This window comes from Oenanthe melanoleuca, chromosome Z (assembly GCF_029582105.1).
Source record: "Oenanthe melanoleuca isolate GR-GAL-2019-014 chromosome Z, OMel1.0, whole genome shotgun sequence".
NCBI lineage: Eukaryota > Metazoa > Chordata > Aves > Passeriformes > Muscicapidae > Oenanthe > Oenanthe melanoleuca.
Window position 1 is genome coordinate 240,784 of NC_079362.1, and position 16,918 is coordinate 257,701.

General features: G+C 40.1%; 1 protein-coding gene across 1 annotated transcript; it reads left to right on the plus strand.

Annotated features, from left to right (window-relative positions):
• Window positions 1-4,938: 4,938 nt before the first annotated feature.
• Window positions 4,939-16,558, plus strand: LOC130265556 (uncharacterized). Its single transcript, XM_056514708.1, has 11 exons — window positions 4,939-5,040; window positions 6,238-6,317; window positions 9,080-9,212; window positions 10,408-10,582; window positions 12,425-12,472; window positions 12,727-12,789; window positions 14,219-14,329; window positions 14,447-14,509; window positions 15,036-15,146; window positions 15,284-15,346; window positions 15,869-16,558. The coding sequence occupies exons 2-11, from the start codon at window positions 6,271-6,273 to the stop codon at window positions 16,444-16,446; spliced, it is 1,392 nt and encodes a 463-aa protein (XP_056370683.1). The 5' UTR covers window positions 4,939-5,040; window positions 6,238-6,270; the 3' UTR covers window positions 16,447-16,558.
• Window positions 16,559-16,918: the final 360 nt, after the last annotated feature.

Below are 16,918 nucleotides of genomic sequence, written 5' to 3' on the forward strand. Positions count from 1 at the left end.
TCTGTTCTGCAGAACTGTGGAGTTGTGGGTGTGTGATGCATTTTCTTACAGAATGAGTGCTGATTTCAAATGCCAGTCTGAGATTTTTCTTTCCCATCTACATCTCTGACTTTTCTGATTTGCTCTCTCGTCCAGCCATGGGCCCTGCTGGTCAGAAACACCAACCCTCAAGTCTGACCAGAGAGTGGGGCTCAGTTGTGAATAAAGAACAGCAGATCAGCTTCACTCTATTGTCCTGCTGTGCAAGGCAGGGATTATTGGTGGACTACTCGGTTGGTAATGACAGTGAATGGGGACTGACCCAGGAAGAACCATGGTGAAGAATTCCCAGGGGTTTACTGAAGATGCTGGGGTAATTCTACCATTCTCCAGTTCCTATAAATTGGGGCATGAAGTTCAATGTCCTCCCTGCAGCCCTGGCACAAACAACTCCCAGTATGTTTAGAGGACTGGAGAGCAAATGAGTCATCAGAATGATTTTATCCATCTTTGCAAGGGATCATTTGTTCAGGAAAGTGTTTTCATCATTTTCCTGCTCTGGCAGAGGGCAGCAGTGCTGATGTCATTCCAATGTCAGCTGAGGAGAGGCAGAAGTTGTCCTTCTTGCTGCAGTGGAAGATTGCAGCTGCAGTGTTTCCCTGGGCTGTACTCCAGGTAATCTCAGTCCCTGTGTCACCTGCAAGGCTCAGTCCTGGCAGATCCAGCCAGATTTGCTCTGAGGAATTCTCCAGTGGCCCCAGGCCTTGCAGGTGGGCTTTGAGCCCCCAGTCCCAGCCCTTTGGAATCAGTAGAGCTGGTCCTTAAGGACCTGATTCAGGCAGTGCTGGACATTGGCTTTTGGTGCACGCAGCTCCTGATGGACATGGATGGTTTTGGTGGGAGGAGTTAGATATCACCCACACCAAGGTAGGCTCACCTGCAGATGTCCAGGACCAGGTGGAACATTTTGAGGAACAAAGTGGAGCCTCTTATTGCCCAGAGACGCTCAGAGCATAACTACAAGACTAAGGAAAGGGATGAAAAAGCGTCTGGTGAAATGCAAAATAAAATCAGCTGTTTGGGACCCTGAGCAAGGAAGGCAAGGAAGCAGAAGATTGTATCCTAGAAACATTCTTGTTTCTTAGAGCTATACTTTTATCCTACAGGATATACAAGTCAGAGAGAGATTAATTAATTTCTAGCAAAACACTTGTACCATTTGCTTACATCTTAAAAAAAAATTGCATCTTGAATTTCAGCAGTGGTCAGTGATGTTTAAACTGCCTTTTTGCAGCTGAAAATCTGGCTGATGAGATCAAACCCAAAGGCATCTTCTCCCATACCAGCACCTGCGACAGTGATGACAGCAGGCTAGCAAGCAGGGCATGTTTTCTAGCAAAGAAACTAGTCCTTTCCTCTCATGGATCAGGGAGATTGAAGTCAGGGTTAAATGTTGCTAAAATCCTTGGCTGCCCCAGAGATTAATAATGTGATTATTAAGGAAGTAGTTTTGCTGTCAGCAGTAAGGTTTAAGGCTAAAACCTCCCCATCATTTTGTGCTGAAATCTCCAGGCTCTCTATTCCAATTCTCCTCCTGTCTCTAATTTTGCACTGTCCATGCCTCAGGTGCTGATGAATGGAGAGTAAACTGATGAATACTTCAAAACTCAGCTTCCTAGGATGAATATTAACTTGTCCAATTTATAGCTATCATGCTTTCATGAGGATTTCACTTCCCACCAGCTAAGTGCCTCAGAAAAAAACAAATAATTTTTATTTCTGCAGAATTCAGAGTGGCCTGTGGAAGAAGATGATTTTTTTCTGGCATATTTTCCTTCTGAAGGAGATACTCAGTGTGATAGGGCCTGTGATTACTGGGCTCTAGAGTAATGGTGAGCTGCCACAAACAGATCTGCTGACTTCCAAATCCTCTGTAGCTGGGTCCTGTTGTGGAAACAAAATCTTCCATATTTTGTATGCAAGAGTGGCTGTGCAGTTGCTCTTTAGTTTATTCTTCCTTATTTGTACCTGTACTTAATAGTGGCATTCTTCTCTTCCTGTATACAAAACTTCCATAGGCTTCTAATTCTTCTTATTTATGAACCTGTGGCGATCTCCAGAACATTAGCAGGCAATTTAAAAAAGGATTTAGAGAATGCAATGAATAGGAGCAGGCAAAAAGGAGTGTGGTATGGCTGAGTCCCTTCTACTGCCAGCTGTGTGCTTATGTCTTCCCAAAGAGACTCTCTCCAGGACCAGGTCAACATCCACAAATCCATGAAACAGAAAATCAGGAGCCTAAATAATGCTCTCCTTAGTGACAAGGAAAGCAATCAAGATGAAGCAAGACTGAGGAAAAGAAGAATCAAAGGCCTGGTTTATGTATTCTGAGGAGCTGTGATTGCAGTTTTGGCAGCTAAAAGGCTTAAAGCTTTAGTCCAGTCTTCTTGTTCCCTCTTTGTCCTGGACAAGGGGCTTAAAAAGAAGTGCTGGATTTCGAGTGTTTGTAGGAGAATCCAAACACAGGCATAAGCTGCCAGTTTGTGAAGAGGAAGAAACTGACTGCTTTGAAGCACTCAGCTGGTTTCCCAGTTAATTTCCATGTTGAAATAACCAGTTCCATGACATAATGTTGGGGGTTGAGTGTTTTTCTATTGCTGTGTCAATTTAAAGAATTTTTCCCATTATCATGCCAATGGAGCTGGCCGGGTTACACCCAGGACCCTTGATAACTCTGGACAAAAGGGGTAGGTGGGAGCGGCTTCAGGAGGGGCTCTCGGGCTTCCAGAGGGGGGATTTGTGTTTCCGGGAGCTCGGAGGAGGATCCCCGGTCTGCAGCCACGCGGCCGAAGGCAGGAGAGCCAGACCCTCTGCGATCCCCTGCCCTGCACCTGCCCCGCTGCAGCCTCCTGCCTCTGCGGACACAGAGAATCACCCGGACACGAACGGTGAGCGAGGAGCTGCCGCTCCAGCCGCTCCCACCCGAGACCGGCGCGGCAGCTCCCGCCCCCTCCCGCCTCCGCTCCCGCCGAGAGAGAGCGTGCCTGCAGCTAAAGAAAGGACTGGAACCGAGTCATCTGTTCTGTTTTGTTGGTAATTTTAACAACTGCTGTTGTTTCTGCTTGTACGGTTAGATATATTAGTAAAAGAGCTGTTATTCCTACCCCCTTATCTCTGCCTCAGAGTCCTTGATTCAAACAATTATAATACTTGGGGGGGAGTGGAATTAAAGTCTCTGTTTCAAAGGAAAATTTCTGCCTTCATCGGCAGACACCTGTCCTTCAAACTAGGACACTGAACTGCAGAATGGTTTTAACAAACTAAAGTCCTGGCTTTGTGAACACTTTCAAGTAGGTGCAGCCAGAAGCTTCTTTTCAGAATTATGGACAAGCTGAATGTAATAATGGAGGCAGTTCCACTGGCTCACAGCAGGTGCTCCTGGTCTGGAGCATGGATTGTGTGACAAAGTGTCCAGTATGGAAAACAATTGCAGAAGCCAATATTTCAATTTTCAGAGAGGCTTCATGTAGCACAGATGGAACACCACTCACTGCACCTAAATGGAATCTGAGTAAGATGAAAAAAAAGAAGCCTGAAACAGCCCAGAGTCCGTGAGAGCAATTAAACATGCTTCAGCAGAAATTCATCACCCGTGAGAGGTTTGACAGCAGGAGGATTAAATAACGAACACGTTAGAAGCATCAGCACAAGCACTTTGAATGAACAGGAGCAAGAGCACAGGAGTCCAACAAAAAACTAGAGTTGCTCCCCAGTGAAGCAGCAGATGAAAGCCAAGTCTTACATGAAACTCTTCTTAAAAGAAGACACATAGAGAACATCTGGCCATGGACTAGACCTGACAACTTCTTCTCCTCACAGAAGGAAAGAGAAGACAACTGTGGGAAGGTCTGCATTTTATAACACAATCTTTATTTCAGAAATCCAAACTTAAACTTCACTTCTCTGTGATTTGTCCATGGAGTTAGTTGTTGTCTTACTCTCTACTTTATTATTTTATTTGTTTTAAAATCACAACTTTGTGCATTAAAGTCTCACAGAAATAATAATGAAAAAAAGAAACAACACACAACATACCCTCCATCCTCCCTTCTTTCATTTGGCACAATATATTTTAAATAACTACATGAAGCAGAATAAGCAAAACCTCAGCTGGAAGCCAGTTACAGAGATGAAGTCACACATGGGAATGAAGTTTTGAGACTTATTCCAGACAGTGTGAAATGCTATGGAGCTTTTATCTTTTTGCAATTCAAACCTTCAGTCTTAAGGATATATCCCAGGTATCCGGATGGATGTGGGCTGCAAGACAAAACCTGAAAGAAGCTCAGGATACAGTGGCTGGTGCCAGCAAAGAGTTAAATCATCTGCATGCTAGGTGTGCAGACTAGAGAATTTATCAGGAACTTTAAAAACAGAGCTGCAGAAAGTAGAGCAGTGCTCAGGGTAGAAGCAAGTGCTTTTCCAGGATCCTGGAGGGTGCCGTTTATTCAGCTGTTGTTTGACATACACGCTCAGATCGGGGCTCGAAATCTCTCGGTTCAAGGAGGTTCCACGAGAACCTTTCCTAATGCTCGACTCCCTCCTCATGGAGGGAATGAGCTCCTCTGGTCCAGAGAGCGCCCTGCTTTGAATTCTGTGCACAGACATCCGGAACTTTCTGGCTGTTTGCTCCTCTCTCTGGCCGAAGAGTGCGCTGTCCTGAGGATTCGCAGCATCTCAGTGTGGCTTTGGTGTCAGTCGGTGCTTTCAATGTCCTGCACTTTTACTTGTTCCGTCGGGAGCCCTTAATCCTTAGCACAGTTTGGGAGGGCGGGAGAGCAGCGGGAGCCGGCAGAGCCCGGCTCGGTTCGGGGCATTGTGGCATCACCTGCGCGTCCGTGGCAACCGTGGAATTCCCGCTGCGGCTCCGCGTTTGTCGCAGCTGGTCCCAGCCCTGCAGTTCCTGCGGTGCCGGAGCCGCTGCCCTCCGACCGTCCAGCTCGTCGTGCTGGAGGAGGAGCAGCATCGCCACCGCTCCAGGCACCGCCGGCAGCCTGTCCGGTGAGTTCTGCGCTTCCACTGCCGCTTGTTGCTGCTCCAGGCTTTGCCTGCTTTAACTCAGCGCCGTTCGAGTTTTTAAGATCACGTTCAGGTTTACCCTTGAGTGGTGTCTGGCACCTTCAATGTTCTGGCACCTTCAAATGTCCTGTTCCAGCCCTGCCATGGGCAGGGATACCTTCTGCTCTCCCAGGTTGCTGCTCCCAGCCCTGTCCATCCTGACCTTGGACACTTGCAGGGATGGGACAGCCACAGCTGCTCTGAACAGCCTATGCCGGGGCCTGAGCACCCTCAATGAGGAGAATTTCTTCCTCATATCTATTCTAAATCAGTGGCCTGTTCTGAAGTATTCAGCATATATTCAGATATTTGCAAGAAGAAACTGACACAAGTTTTTAATGACACATCAAACACATTCCTCCAGCAAAAAAACTTTCTTTGCTGTTTTGTTTAATTATGGAACTCCTCTAAGCCATTCCATGGCACTGAATTTTTTTCTTGGTTTTTTAGGAGAAATAGCATGCGTTTTAAATTTATCCCCTTGTGTGCTAGTAAGCTATTGATACCTATTTTAACAGAGGAATATTGCATATTCAAAATCTTTAGCATTCCCAGTTGATACTATTCAGATTTGGTTTTCGCTTTTCCTGATTTTCCTACATCTTTATGCAAATCTTGTGTGCACTTTGTGAAAGACATAGCAGCCTTTAATCTCGCAATTGTTCTATTAGACAGGCAACCTTGTCTATTTGATCTACTTAAAAATCATAGTACTATCATTTATCTCCCTTAGAATTGGTTTGAAGAGAAGCAGAAGTTGCAATCTGCTTAGGAGAATGCTGCTCAATTGACACAAACATAACAGTTTTTTATTGGTGTTCTGAAAACTCTGACATGGGATATTCTGCTATATATATATTTATTTGTCTACAATATTCAAGCTTGGAGGACTAGCAGTACAATTCTGTTTTCTAAAGCCCATGTAAAATTGCAGTTGTGGTGATTGCTCAAGTGGCATGGTAGTGACACTGTGAAATTGCTCATGAGTGGTTAAAAGCTTAATATTTTAGAGGGTTGACAAATAAAGTAAAGCATGTCTCTGCTAGAGGCCTTAATGGTTTTATGATGTAGAACAGACTAATCTTTGATGCTCATCAAGTAAAAGTATATATGGTTAACTATGTTCTTAATTCCCCACAGTTTATAGACTTTGAAAGCTGTATTTTCACCACCATGAGTTCACAGACTTCAGTCAACATCTCTTCTGGGGAAGCTAATCGGTGAGCCCAGTTCTGGATTTTTAAGTTTAGCAGTTCATTTCCTGCTTTTGTGGCTTCTTTATTTTCTAGATGCCTGAAATGATGCAGTTCAGGCTGAGGAGGAACCAGATATGGTGTGATACATGCAAGCTGTCATAGAATCATCAGGAGGCAGAGAGAGTTTCTGCCAGCACATAGGAATCCTGCCCAGGAGGCACAGGAGGGTTTTCACATTAATTGAGGTGGTAGAGCTTGGCTTTAAGTCTTACCCATGACCCCTGTGTTTTATAACTTAATAGGGGTTTGATCTCTAGCACAAACTATTTTTCTGTCTTTAGTCTGTACACAACTGCCAGTTACATAGGAAGAGCCAAATTCCACAGATAAGGACTTTGGTTAGAAAATCAGACTGCAGTCAGCTCCTTCAGCTGCAGAAATTTAGCAAAATGACACTGCTAGGTAGTAAGAGAAAGAACATTTCTCTCTGTTGCAAAATTAGTCTGCATTTTCGGCCAGCTGTGGAATTGAAGCCAGTGAGAAGCTGGATTTGTGCAATGGTCAATGCTGAGTGTAACCATCAGACTTGTGAACACTGAGAATTTAGGTTTTGAACTACAAAATATCTTCTGGAGTGTAGGACTCAAGAGCTCTTTCATCTGCTCATATGCTTTCTTGAAGATTCTTAAAGTCTTGCTAAAAATGTTGTCTTAGATAAAAACTACAATTGGTAAAAAACGTTTTAGTTCAAAACCAGGAGTTGATGAACTAGTAATATATGAAAATGGAAGTAGAAAACATTTTCTGAAATTTGTAAGACTTTAAACAGTGCATGTTTTGAAACTTTCAGTGCTTTATTGTAGTTTTTTCTTTGAATCTTCAGAGAGCTTTATGGTTGTAGCACATCTAGTTGTTACATGAAGATGAAAGTAAAAATCTCCAAGTGGTAGTAGGAAGATTTCATAAAGTGCTGCATCTGTGGGCCATGCTGTGATAATTATGGAAAGTATCGCAGAAATAAAAATTCTTAAGTCTAGTTTCTATTTTATTAGAAAATGTTTAGGTAGACAACCAAAATGAAGTGGTTTACATAATAGTAGTTCAGCAGTAGTTCAGTAGTTCAGTAGTTCAGTAGTTCAGTAGTTCTGTCACTGGCTGCCTGGTTTGTTTGGTTTTTTTTTTTTCTTTCTTGGTTTGTTTTTGGGGTTTTTTTTGTTGTTTTAAAGTTTCTACCAATTGCATTTTGTGTTCAGGAGCTGTTCATAATATGCTATTTCAAAAAGATGTCTAATGCTTTTTTTTCTAGCACATTATATAATATTCTCTGTTTTAATGCTCTAATATGCGTTTTTCATTGCCATAGCATCCTTAATTTGCTAAGTCCTGTGGTGTCATATAATTTTTATATTGAAATATTTATCATATGCAGCTAAAAATCTGAAATTTTATCCTTTAATAGTAGTAATGTCTTTAAAGGCAAGACTTAATCTAAGTTACCAATCCCCTCCTTGATGGCATTTGTGTCTTTTTAGCCAAAGAAAAAAACCATGAGCTAACCTGTCATTTTGGTCATGAAAAATGTTTATTATGCCTATACATAAATGTAGAAGAAAAGTGGTCACTTTTTGTATTTAGAAAGATCTATTAATAAATGGCAGTACAATATAATTTCTATAAAAAAATGCTTCATGTAGACAAAGGTACAGTACTTTAGTATTTACATTTCTGTATTATATGATACCAATTTAGTGCTTAATTTAATCCTATTCCTTTTATTGGTGTATTTCACATTTATTGCCCATAAACTCTTACAGTTTTGTGTGGAAGAAACAGTTACTGCAGTCTTTCTTATATACTTAAAATAATGTAAAAACCAGCATATATCAAATAATGTGAACACTGATTTTGAATACTGAAATAACTTACAAGTTTGAAGTTATAATAATTTCACTTAAAGTTATTTAAGTAGTTAAGAAATGTTTTAATATGCATACATTCATGTATGTATATATATTTATGTGTATCTGTACATATTTATGTGTGTTTATATAGACATTTGTATATTTTACATTTAGATTTCTCACTTAATATACAGAAGCTTTGTTTTACATCTTTTATTACTGCTTGGAGTGCTTGAGGGGCTGATTCTGCTAATTTCCAGGTAGATTTTTTATAGCTGAAATAGTAGTGGAAATTAAGATAAAACAGTGTAATTGGAGGACCAAACCTTTAATTTTGTTGTGTTTGTGATCAGTTGCATGTCTGTAGTCTGAGTGTGTGTATCTCTGAAGACATAGTATGTAAAAGAGAGGGTATTTCTACATCTGTGAATTGTTTCACGACAGAGATGGTTTTGAGATGGTAACTCATGTTAAAAAATGAGACTTACTGTGGAGGCAAAAAGCTTGCCAGGTATTTTATTTTAACTTGCATGATTGGAATGACATTTCTAAGCCACTTGGAAATTAAATATCAAAAATCATGGAAGTTCATTATCGAAAATTAAGATACTGAAAAAGAATAATGAACACATTATGCTGAAATCAACTTTGTTAATTCAAAGTGCATCTCTTTTTTAAGTTCCTGCTGCTATATCTCTCATATCTTGCAAAATAAGCAATTCTATATAATCCTTTCTTCAAAGAGCAATGGTAGATGAAAACTGCACAAAGTAATTTTACTTATGTGAATGTTGAAAACTCCTGGTCCATGCTTGGGTAATTGAAGTAAAGAAACATTGAAACTTTAAAGGAATATTCATGTGATTTTGAAAATACATTTTTCAGATCAGGCAGTGATATACAAGGACCTCCTCAAGACAGAAATCAACCAGAAATGGACACCATTGAAGATCTGAGAAAGAAACTCCAGGCACTTGAGAAAAAAAAATTGGAATTAACCAAACAACACAATCAAGATGTAAGTAGTTTGTTTGCTTGCTTGCTTGCTTGCTTGTTTGCTTGCTTTTACCCTTGAAATAAATGTAATTTATTTCCTTAAATGCAATGTGTTTCCTTGAAATAATCCTCTCATCGGGTGAATCAAATTCACAGTCACTTGTTGGAAAATAAGAAAGCAGCAGCACTGCACAGACCTCTCATGCCTGTCTGCAGGAACTGATGTACATCTTTTAGTGTCATTGCTAATTTTTGAAGGTGTGTGTAAGTAACTTCAGCACTACACAACAGCAAAGTGATGCAGGAGAATATTTTTCACCCCCAGCTTTGGAATTCTCCATGTAAGACATTGTTTGTTAGTTTGAGTGTTTTAATCATGGTAATTCCAGGGATCCATTTTAGAGAATCACCCCACCATTGATGGAGCAACGGGAGCACAACAAGAGCAAATCACTGTGTAAGAAGCAGGAACTTTAAAAAATGGATATGGAACAAAAAACTTGGTTTATTGGCTGCATTTAAGCTAAAGCAGATGAATGAGCACCCACAGCAGCTGCCCCTAACAAACTGCTAATGGCAGTATTGTTATTTGTAGCAGTAATCATAATTCAAAATAAAGAAAATTTCTACAAAGTATTTTCTTACTGCTCCTTCATTTAGGTACTAGTTTGCCACGGGATTAAATTATTTGCCAATAATGGTGCTCCTGTTAATAAGGATGCTGCTGCTTTGTAGATGTTCTGAAGAAATGCATGTTTTACTTTCCACCTTCTTGCAATCAAATGGCTTGAATGTGGCAATTTCTGGCAGCAGTGACTAGACTTTCTTCCTTATACCAGATAGCAGCCTTTTTTGAAGTGTTTTCTTTGTTTTGTTTGTAGTGTTTAATAGCTTGACTGCTGAACTTCATTGGACTGAAGTTTGTGTTTCCATAATGAGTTCCTAGGTGTCTGATAATCTAGAATCCAACATGACAGTTTTTCTAGTTATTAAATACAGTTATCAGAGAATTGCCTGTGGAATATAATTATAACTTTTATTGTCTTAAGGCAGAAGTATCTTTCAGAGAATAGAAGGGTATGTTTAATATATAAGAAGAGGATCATTTTGCATTTTAAAAAAAGTGTCCAGAATGCAAAGTTTCAAGATTGTATTTCAAATTCAGACCTGATAAGACAACAGCTGTGAATGTAATTTCTGAAATATTTATTTTCTAGATGTCACACTATGAAAAAGATTTAATGAAATTAAGGTTAGAACTGGAGAGAGGAGAGGCTCTTCGTCGAGTTCTGGAGAGTGAAATGTCCTTGGCTAGAAAAGATGCTCAGGTGCAGATGTATTCTGCAGAGGATGAGATATGTGATGCAAAAGCCAAGCTTTTGGAACTGCAAGGTAAGTTTAAAAAAGACATAAACACATGGACCAGAGGCTACATCAGTCCCAAGTCATTCAAACAAGCAGAGATTGCACAAAGTTTCATGGCTACTATGTTTTTTGGAAGCCTCTTATTTTCCCAGGTCTTACTCATCTTCTTTTGCAAGCTCCTAAGAGTTTACAGAACCCTTGCTGTCTCATATGAATTAATTATAACCTGCTAAACCTATCAATCCCTCTTTTGTCTCTTGCTCCTTACCTTCTGTTACTCCTGCCTTCGGTGTGTACAGAATTGGAATTAAGGGGTCCCTCTCTGCACCCTGCTTATCACTATGTCCAGCAGTTCTTCCTTTTCCATTTCAGGGGGGAAAACAAATAAAATCCAGTCCTGCTTATTTGTTTACACTCTTTCCAAAAACTTTCTTTCCCAGCAGGAGTTCTCATTGTACCACATTTTTCTTTTATTATTTCACATATTTCTGGCTTTTAATTCTTTTTATCTGGCCTCTTCGTGTCATCTTTGCTTTTCTTTTTATACAAACAATGTGTGTTATACATGTAGTGTATTACATTTGTATATGTATATGTATATGTATATGTATATGTATATGTATATGTATATGTATATGTATATGTATATGTATATGTATTATATATATATTATACATGCAGTATGTTGAAATGAAGGGGTTTACCAAGGCATTTTTTCCCCTACTAGTTCTGCATTCAGAAATTCAAATTTTATTAATCCTTCTCAAGCAGTGAGAGATTTCTCACACTTAAAGGTTGGGCTAATGCATTTTTTATTACCTATGTAAATATAATACTCTTTAAATTTAGTATAGGATATGTATTTGTGACCCTTTGGTGTCCACTGAAAAGACTGGAGCACTCCTGGAGCTTGTAACCTCACAAGGATGGAAGGAGACTCTGAAACTTGTTAGTGCTCTTACACTGCCAGATTTTTTTTAAAGATAATAAGATATCTGCACTTTCACTCATTTGGAGAGCACACAAATTATAAAAATCTTCTTACCTGATTTTAATCAGTTGGGTGTCACTTGCCAACATTATTGCATAGCCAAGGAATGCAGGTCTCCTGGTACAAATGCTCTCCTTATCATGCAGCTTTCCTTACACAAGCTGTACTTGTAACCAAATTGTAAAAATCACACAGATTAAAATAATAACAATTTGAAAATTATATTATATTAAAAATCATATTATGTATCTTAACGCAAGGTGTTCAGAAACACAGTCGTTCAACACCACACTTGCTATTTGGTAAAGAAAGTGCCTTTTCTATGCAAAAATTGTTTGGTACTCAGTATTCTAGGTATGGGAACTTTTAACTTGTCACACTACTGTAACATATTTCAATATTACAGTGATTTAATTTAAATGTTGTCTGTAACATTATACCTGACTAATATTTGAAGAGTATGAAGTGTTGATTTCAGTTGATGGTGAAATATGTCCAAATGGAAAGGACTCCCTTCAGTGGCTAACAGTGCATGTGTTTCCTAATAACAGTGAAAGGGAGATTGGAGAATAAATTTGTTTAAAAACACACCCTAGTAACTATAATGATGACGGGTAAAAGATCTCTGTAAATATTTGTAGCACTTCAAATAAAGTGCTGCTGTTTTCCACCATTTCCAAGGGCAGGATACTTGTTGTAATGTCCTCTGCCTACTGAAGATTAATATCTGTAGTCAGGTGCCCTGTGTTTCAAATAAGCACTTAAGACAAGAACCACACAGTCATGAGTACTTCACACACGTACCTTTGTGAGAGGGATTTAACAGGAGATGTAGATTCTCTCTTGACTTGTTTTTTTATTCTTCTATTTTATTCCAGCACGCAGCAGTGAGCCCAGACAGCACACTCTTACATATGGATCAGAAGGTAAGTTTGGCCAGAGTTATAGTCCATATTTCCTGCAAATGCTAGCTGAAGGTGACCTAAGCATTGAGGAACTGTGCCACGGAACCAACTCTGGGTCTGGGATGGATTTACCCTCTGGTGTGTCACCCTAAAGAACCTATACTGTGTCTGGAACCAACATAGCCTTCCCTTCCAACCATAACTATGCCAGTTCTTTGCATTTCTAAAATTTTAAAAGTTTACTTCCTCTGAAGTAAATTTACTTTCTCTGACAGAATCCATTTGGTTTTCGTTTCCACACGAAGAAAACGTTACACCTCGTGGTCCTGCTCCTGATGGTAAGTCTGCTTTTCAACAAATTCTAGTCACTTGAATGTGGGTTCCTAGCCAGCATATCACAGAATCACAAGTTTGGAAGAGACCTTCAAGATCATCAAGTCCAACCCATGCCCTACCAGCTCAACAGAACTCTGGCACCGAGTGCCATATGCAGCCTTTTTTTAAACACATCCAGGCATGGTGATTCCACCACCTCCCTGGGAAGACCATTCCAGTACTTTATCACGCTTTCCATAAAAATAATTTTTCCTAAGATCCCTTTTATATTTCACTTGGTGCAACTTAAGACCGTGTCCTTTCAATCTGTCAGTTGGTACCTGGAGAAAGAGAACAAACCTGAGCTGACCACACCCACATTTCAGAAAATTGTAAAGAGTGATAAGGTCACCCCTGAGTCTCCTTTTCTCCAGGATAAACAACCCCAGCTCCCTCAGCCATTCCTCATAGGACTCCAAGCCCCTCACCAGCCTTGTTGCTCTCCTCTGGATGCACTCAAGTGTTTCAACGTCCTCCCTGCACTGGGGGGTCACAGCTGGACACAGCACTCAAGATGGGGCCTCACTGGTGCCAAGTACAGGGAAAGAATGACCTCCCTGCTCCTGCTTGCCACACTATTCCTGATACAGGCCAGGGGCCAGTGATCTTCTTGGCCACCTGGGCACACTGCTGGCTCATGTTTTGTTGGCTGTTGACCATTACCGCAATTTCTTATTTATTTCTTTCTTTTTTCATGAAGACTTTTGCTTTTCTTTCTGTCATAAATCATCAACATTTTTGTAATAACATTTCCTTGCAATCATAACCACTTCAGTTTTGTGCATTTTCTTGCTTTTTAAAATTTATTTTCTATGAACAAAATATTTGCGGGTTCACTTTGAACCTGAAGCAGCCCGTTCACTTCCTCTACCTGCTTCTGCTTCTCCACGTGATGGTAAGTTTCCTTTTCAAGCAGTTGGAGCCATTTGGATATGAGTTCCTAGACTGTATCTCCCTTCATGCTGCACAGCTTCTGTAGTCAAATAACAACAGTAGTTCATTGCAAAGATATTGCAGCAATCAAGTAAGAACTATCAGAAATGTTCTGAGACTTGTTTCAGAGGAGAAAGGAGGTGGTGAAAGCTAAAATATGTTTGTTTACTGGATTACTGAAACACACCCTAGCAATCATGAGGAGTAAAAGATGTGTGCAAATATCTCTCTTAAAATAAAGTGCTATTGTTTCCCAGCACTTCCAAGGCAGGATACTTGTGCTAATGTCCTTTGTGCAATGAAGATTAATATCTATAATCCGGTGCCATGTGTTTCAAATAAGCACTTAAGAAGTAAACTGTTATAAGTATTTCACATATGTGCCTTTGTCAGAGGTGTTTAACAGCAAATGTAGATTCTGTCTTGATTTGTTTTTATTCTTTTTTTTTTTAATTCTAGTACACAGGGTGCAGCCTAGACAGAGACACTGCACTTTCTCAGGATCTGACGTACCCTCTCCTGGGACACTCTACGTAACCTGCCCTTCACCTGGAACCAGCACAGCCTCTGGTGTGTCACTCTACAGACCTATACTGTGTCTGGAACTAACACAGCTATTCCTTCCAACCATAATAATATCAATTATGTGCATTTCCTTGCTTTTTAAATTTTGCTTCTTCTTAACAGAATCCTTTCAGCCTCCATTTGTACCTCAAGGAATCAGTTCACCTCGTGCTCCTGCTCGTCATGGTAAGTTTATTTTTCAAGCAGTTACAGTCACTTGTATATGGGCTCCTGGGCAGCATTTCCCTTCATGGTGCACAGCTTCTGTAGGCAATTAACAAAAGTAGTTAAGCGCAAAGACAATGCAGCAATAAAGTAAGTACTATAAGAAACTTTGAGAGACTTGTTCCAGAGAAGAAAGGGGGTGGTGAAAGCTAACACAGGCATGAAAATTTTTGTCAGGGCGACTGTTAAATTAGTTCGTTTACTGGATTGCCAAAACACATGCTAGCAATGATGAGGAGTAAAAGATGTGTTTACATATTTGTCTCACTTAAAATAAAGTGCTATTGTTTTCCAACACTTCCTAGGGCAGGATACATGTGCTAATGTCCTTTGTCCTATAAAGATTAATATCTCTAATCAGGTGCCGTGTTTTTCAAATGAGCACTTAAGACAAGAAGCAAACAAGCAAAATGTGTCTTTGTGGGAGGTGTTTAACAGCAATTGTAGATTCTGTCTTGATTTGTTTTTATTCCTTTTTTAATTCCAGTACACTGGGGACAGCCTACACACATAACTTATTATTTGTCAGAAAGTGGCACACCCTCTGGTAGAGCATCCTACGGAATCTCCTCTTCGACTGGAAGCGACACAACCACTGGTGTGTCACCCTACAAAACCTATACTGTGTCTGGAACCAACACAGCCTTCCCTTCCAACCATAACTGTTTCAGATCTGTTGTATTGCCCTGGCTTTATTATTGACATTCTCTGAAGTTAATTTATTTTCTCTGGCAGATTCTGTTCCAAGTTTCTTCATACCCCGGGGAGTCAGTACTCCTGTTGCTCCTGCTCCTGATGGTAAGTCTGCTTTTGAAGTAGTTTTAGTCACTTAGATGTGGGTTCAGAGCCAGCATCTCCCTTCATGCTGCACAGTTTCTCTAGGCAAATAACAACAATAATTATTTGTAAAGATAATGGAGTAATAAAATTCATGCTAGCAAAAATGTTCTGAGACATTTTTCAGGAAAGAAAGGGGGTGGTGAAAGCTTACACAGGAATGAAAATTTTTGTCAGGGCGACTGTAAAATAAGTTTGTTTACTGGAATAAAAAACCACAACCTAGCAACTATAATGATAAGGATTAAAAGATGTCAGCACATATTTGTAGCACTTCAAATAAAGAGCTGTTGTTTCCCATCACTTCCTAGGGCAGATTGCTTATACTATTATCCTTTGTCCAATAAAGATTAATATCTATAACCTGTTGCTGTACCCTTCAAACAAGCAAACAGTTATAAGTACTTCAAATACATACCTCTGTGAGAGATATTGAACAGCAAATGTAGATACTCTCTTCACTTGTTTTTTTTTTCATTCTAGCATGTTGGAGAGAGCTTAGTGATGAAGTCTTTACCTCTGGGAGAGAGCTTAGTGATGAAGTTTTTACCCCTGGGAGAGAGCTTAGTGATGAAGTTTTTACCAGCGGGGCAGAAAGTGAGTTTGACCCGAGTTACAGCCGACATTTCGGACTGCTGCGACCTGCAACCAACGAAACCACAGATTTGATTCACTACCGAAGAAGTGACACTGACTTATATGACGTTCTCTGGATAACTCGTGAACCAAGTCTGCTTAAAATCCCCCTCCCCAGTGGCAGGAGTGGCAAGACTTACAGTTTGCAACGACCAACAACGACCACGTATGTCCAAGTTTGCCCAAGCAGAATCGAAACTATCTCATGGCTGGATGATTCCTCCCGTATTAGGCCATTAAGTACTTTCACCATGTCCACTCCCTCCTGGGAAAGGATTAGAGCTCCAGTTGGTGCTCCAGTTCATCCTCCTGCTCCAGTTAATGCATCCTTCAGGGGCAGACAACGCAGAGCCCATTCTTTGCCTCCATTCAAATCTGTCAGCCAGGATACGTCATCCAACCCCAGAAGTACTCAGGACATTTAATTGTCGGAGTCTTGGCTGTGACAGTTTTCCTAAGGAATATCTCAGCTTCAGAAGGGAAAAAGTCCTAGAAATTAAAAAAGAGCTAAATAAAGTACAGCTTTACCTACCTTTGTATTGTAGTTCGGTGTATCATTTGTCTGTAATTTCATATTTTTATGAAAATGTGCATCCATATATTCTGTTTCTAATTATTCATACACCAAAACAATTTTTAAACTCTTATTTATTGCAGTTGTTAATTTTTATGTAGTACATTTGTCCCAGTTTAGGACAACACTGGGGGAAAGCCTCCAAAGGAGCCCCCCAGAATAAACCCCCCTCACAATTCCTCCCCCCACTGGGCTCGGAGAGAATTTTACTCAGGGGGAAAAGTGGAAAAAAACTTGTTTATTAACAAACACAAGAAAAAGCACTTCCCAGCAACAGAGAAGTACAATCCCAGATGACAAAAGAAATGTTTTCACCGAAGTGA

Bases quoted from the DNA above. Each gene is read 5' to 3' on its own strand.
- LOC130265556 (XM_056514708.1), top strand. From the start codon at position 6,271: ATGAGTTCACAGACTTCAGTCAACATCTCTTCTGGGGAAGCTAATCG. The intron at 9,213-10,407 runs GTAAGTAGTTTG...TTTATTTTCTAG, and splicing joins CCAAACAACACAATCAAGAT to ATGTCACACTATGAAAAAGA. The intron at 15,347-15,868 runs GTAAGTCTGCTT...TTTTCATTCTAG, and splicing joins TGTTGCTCCTGCTCCTGATG to CATGTTGGAGAGAGCTTAGT.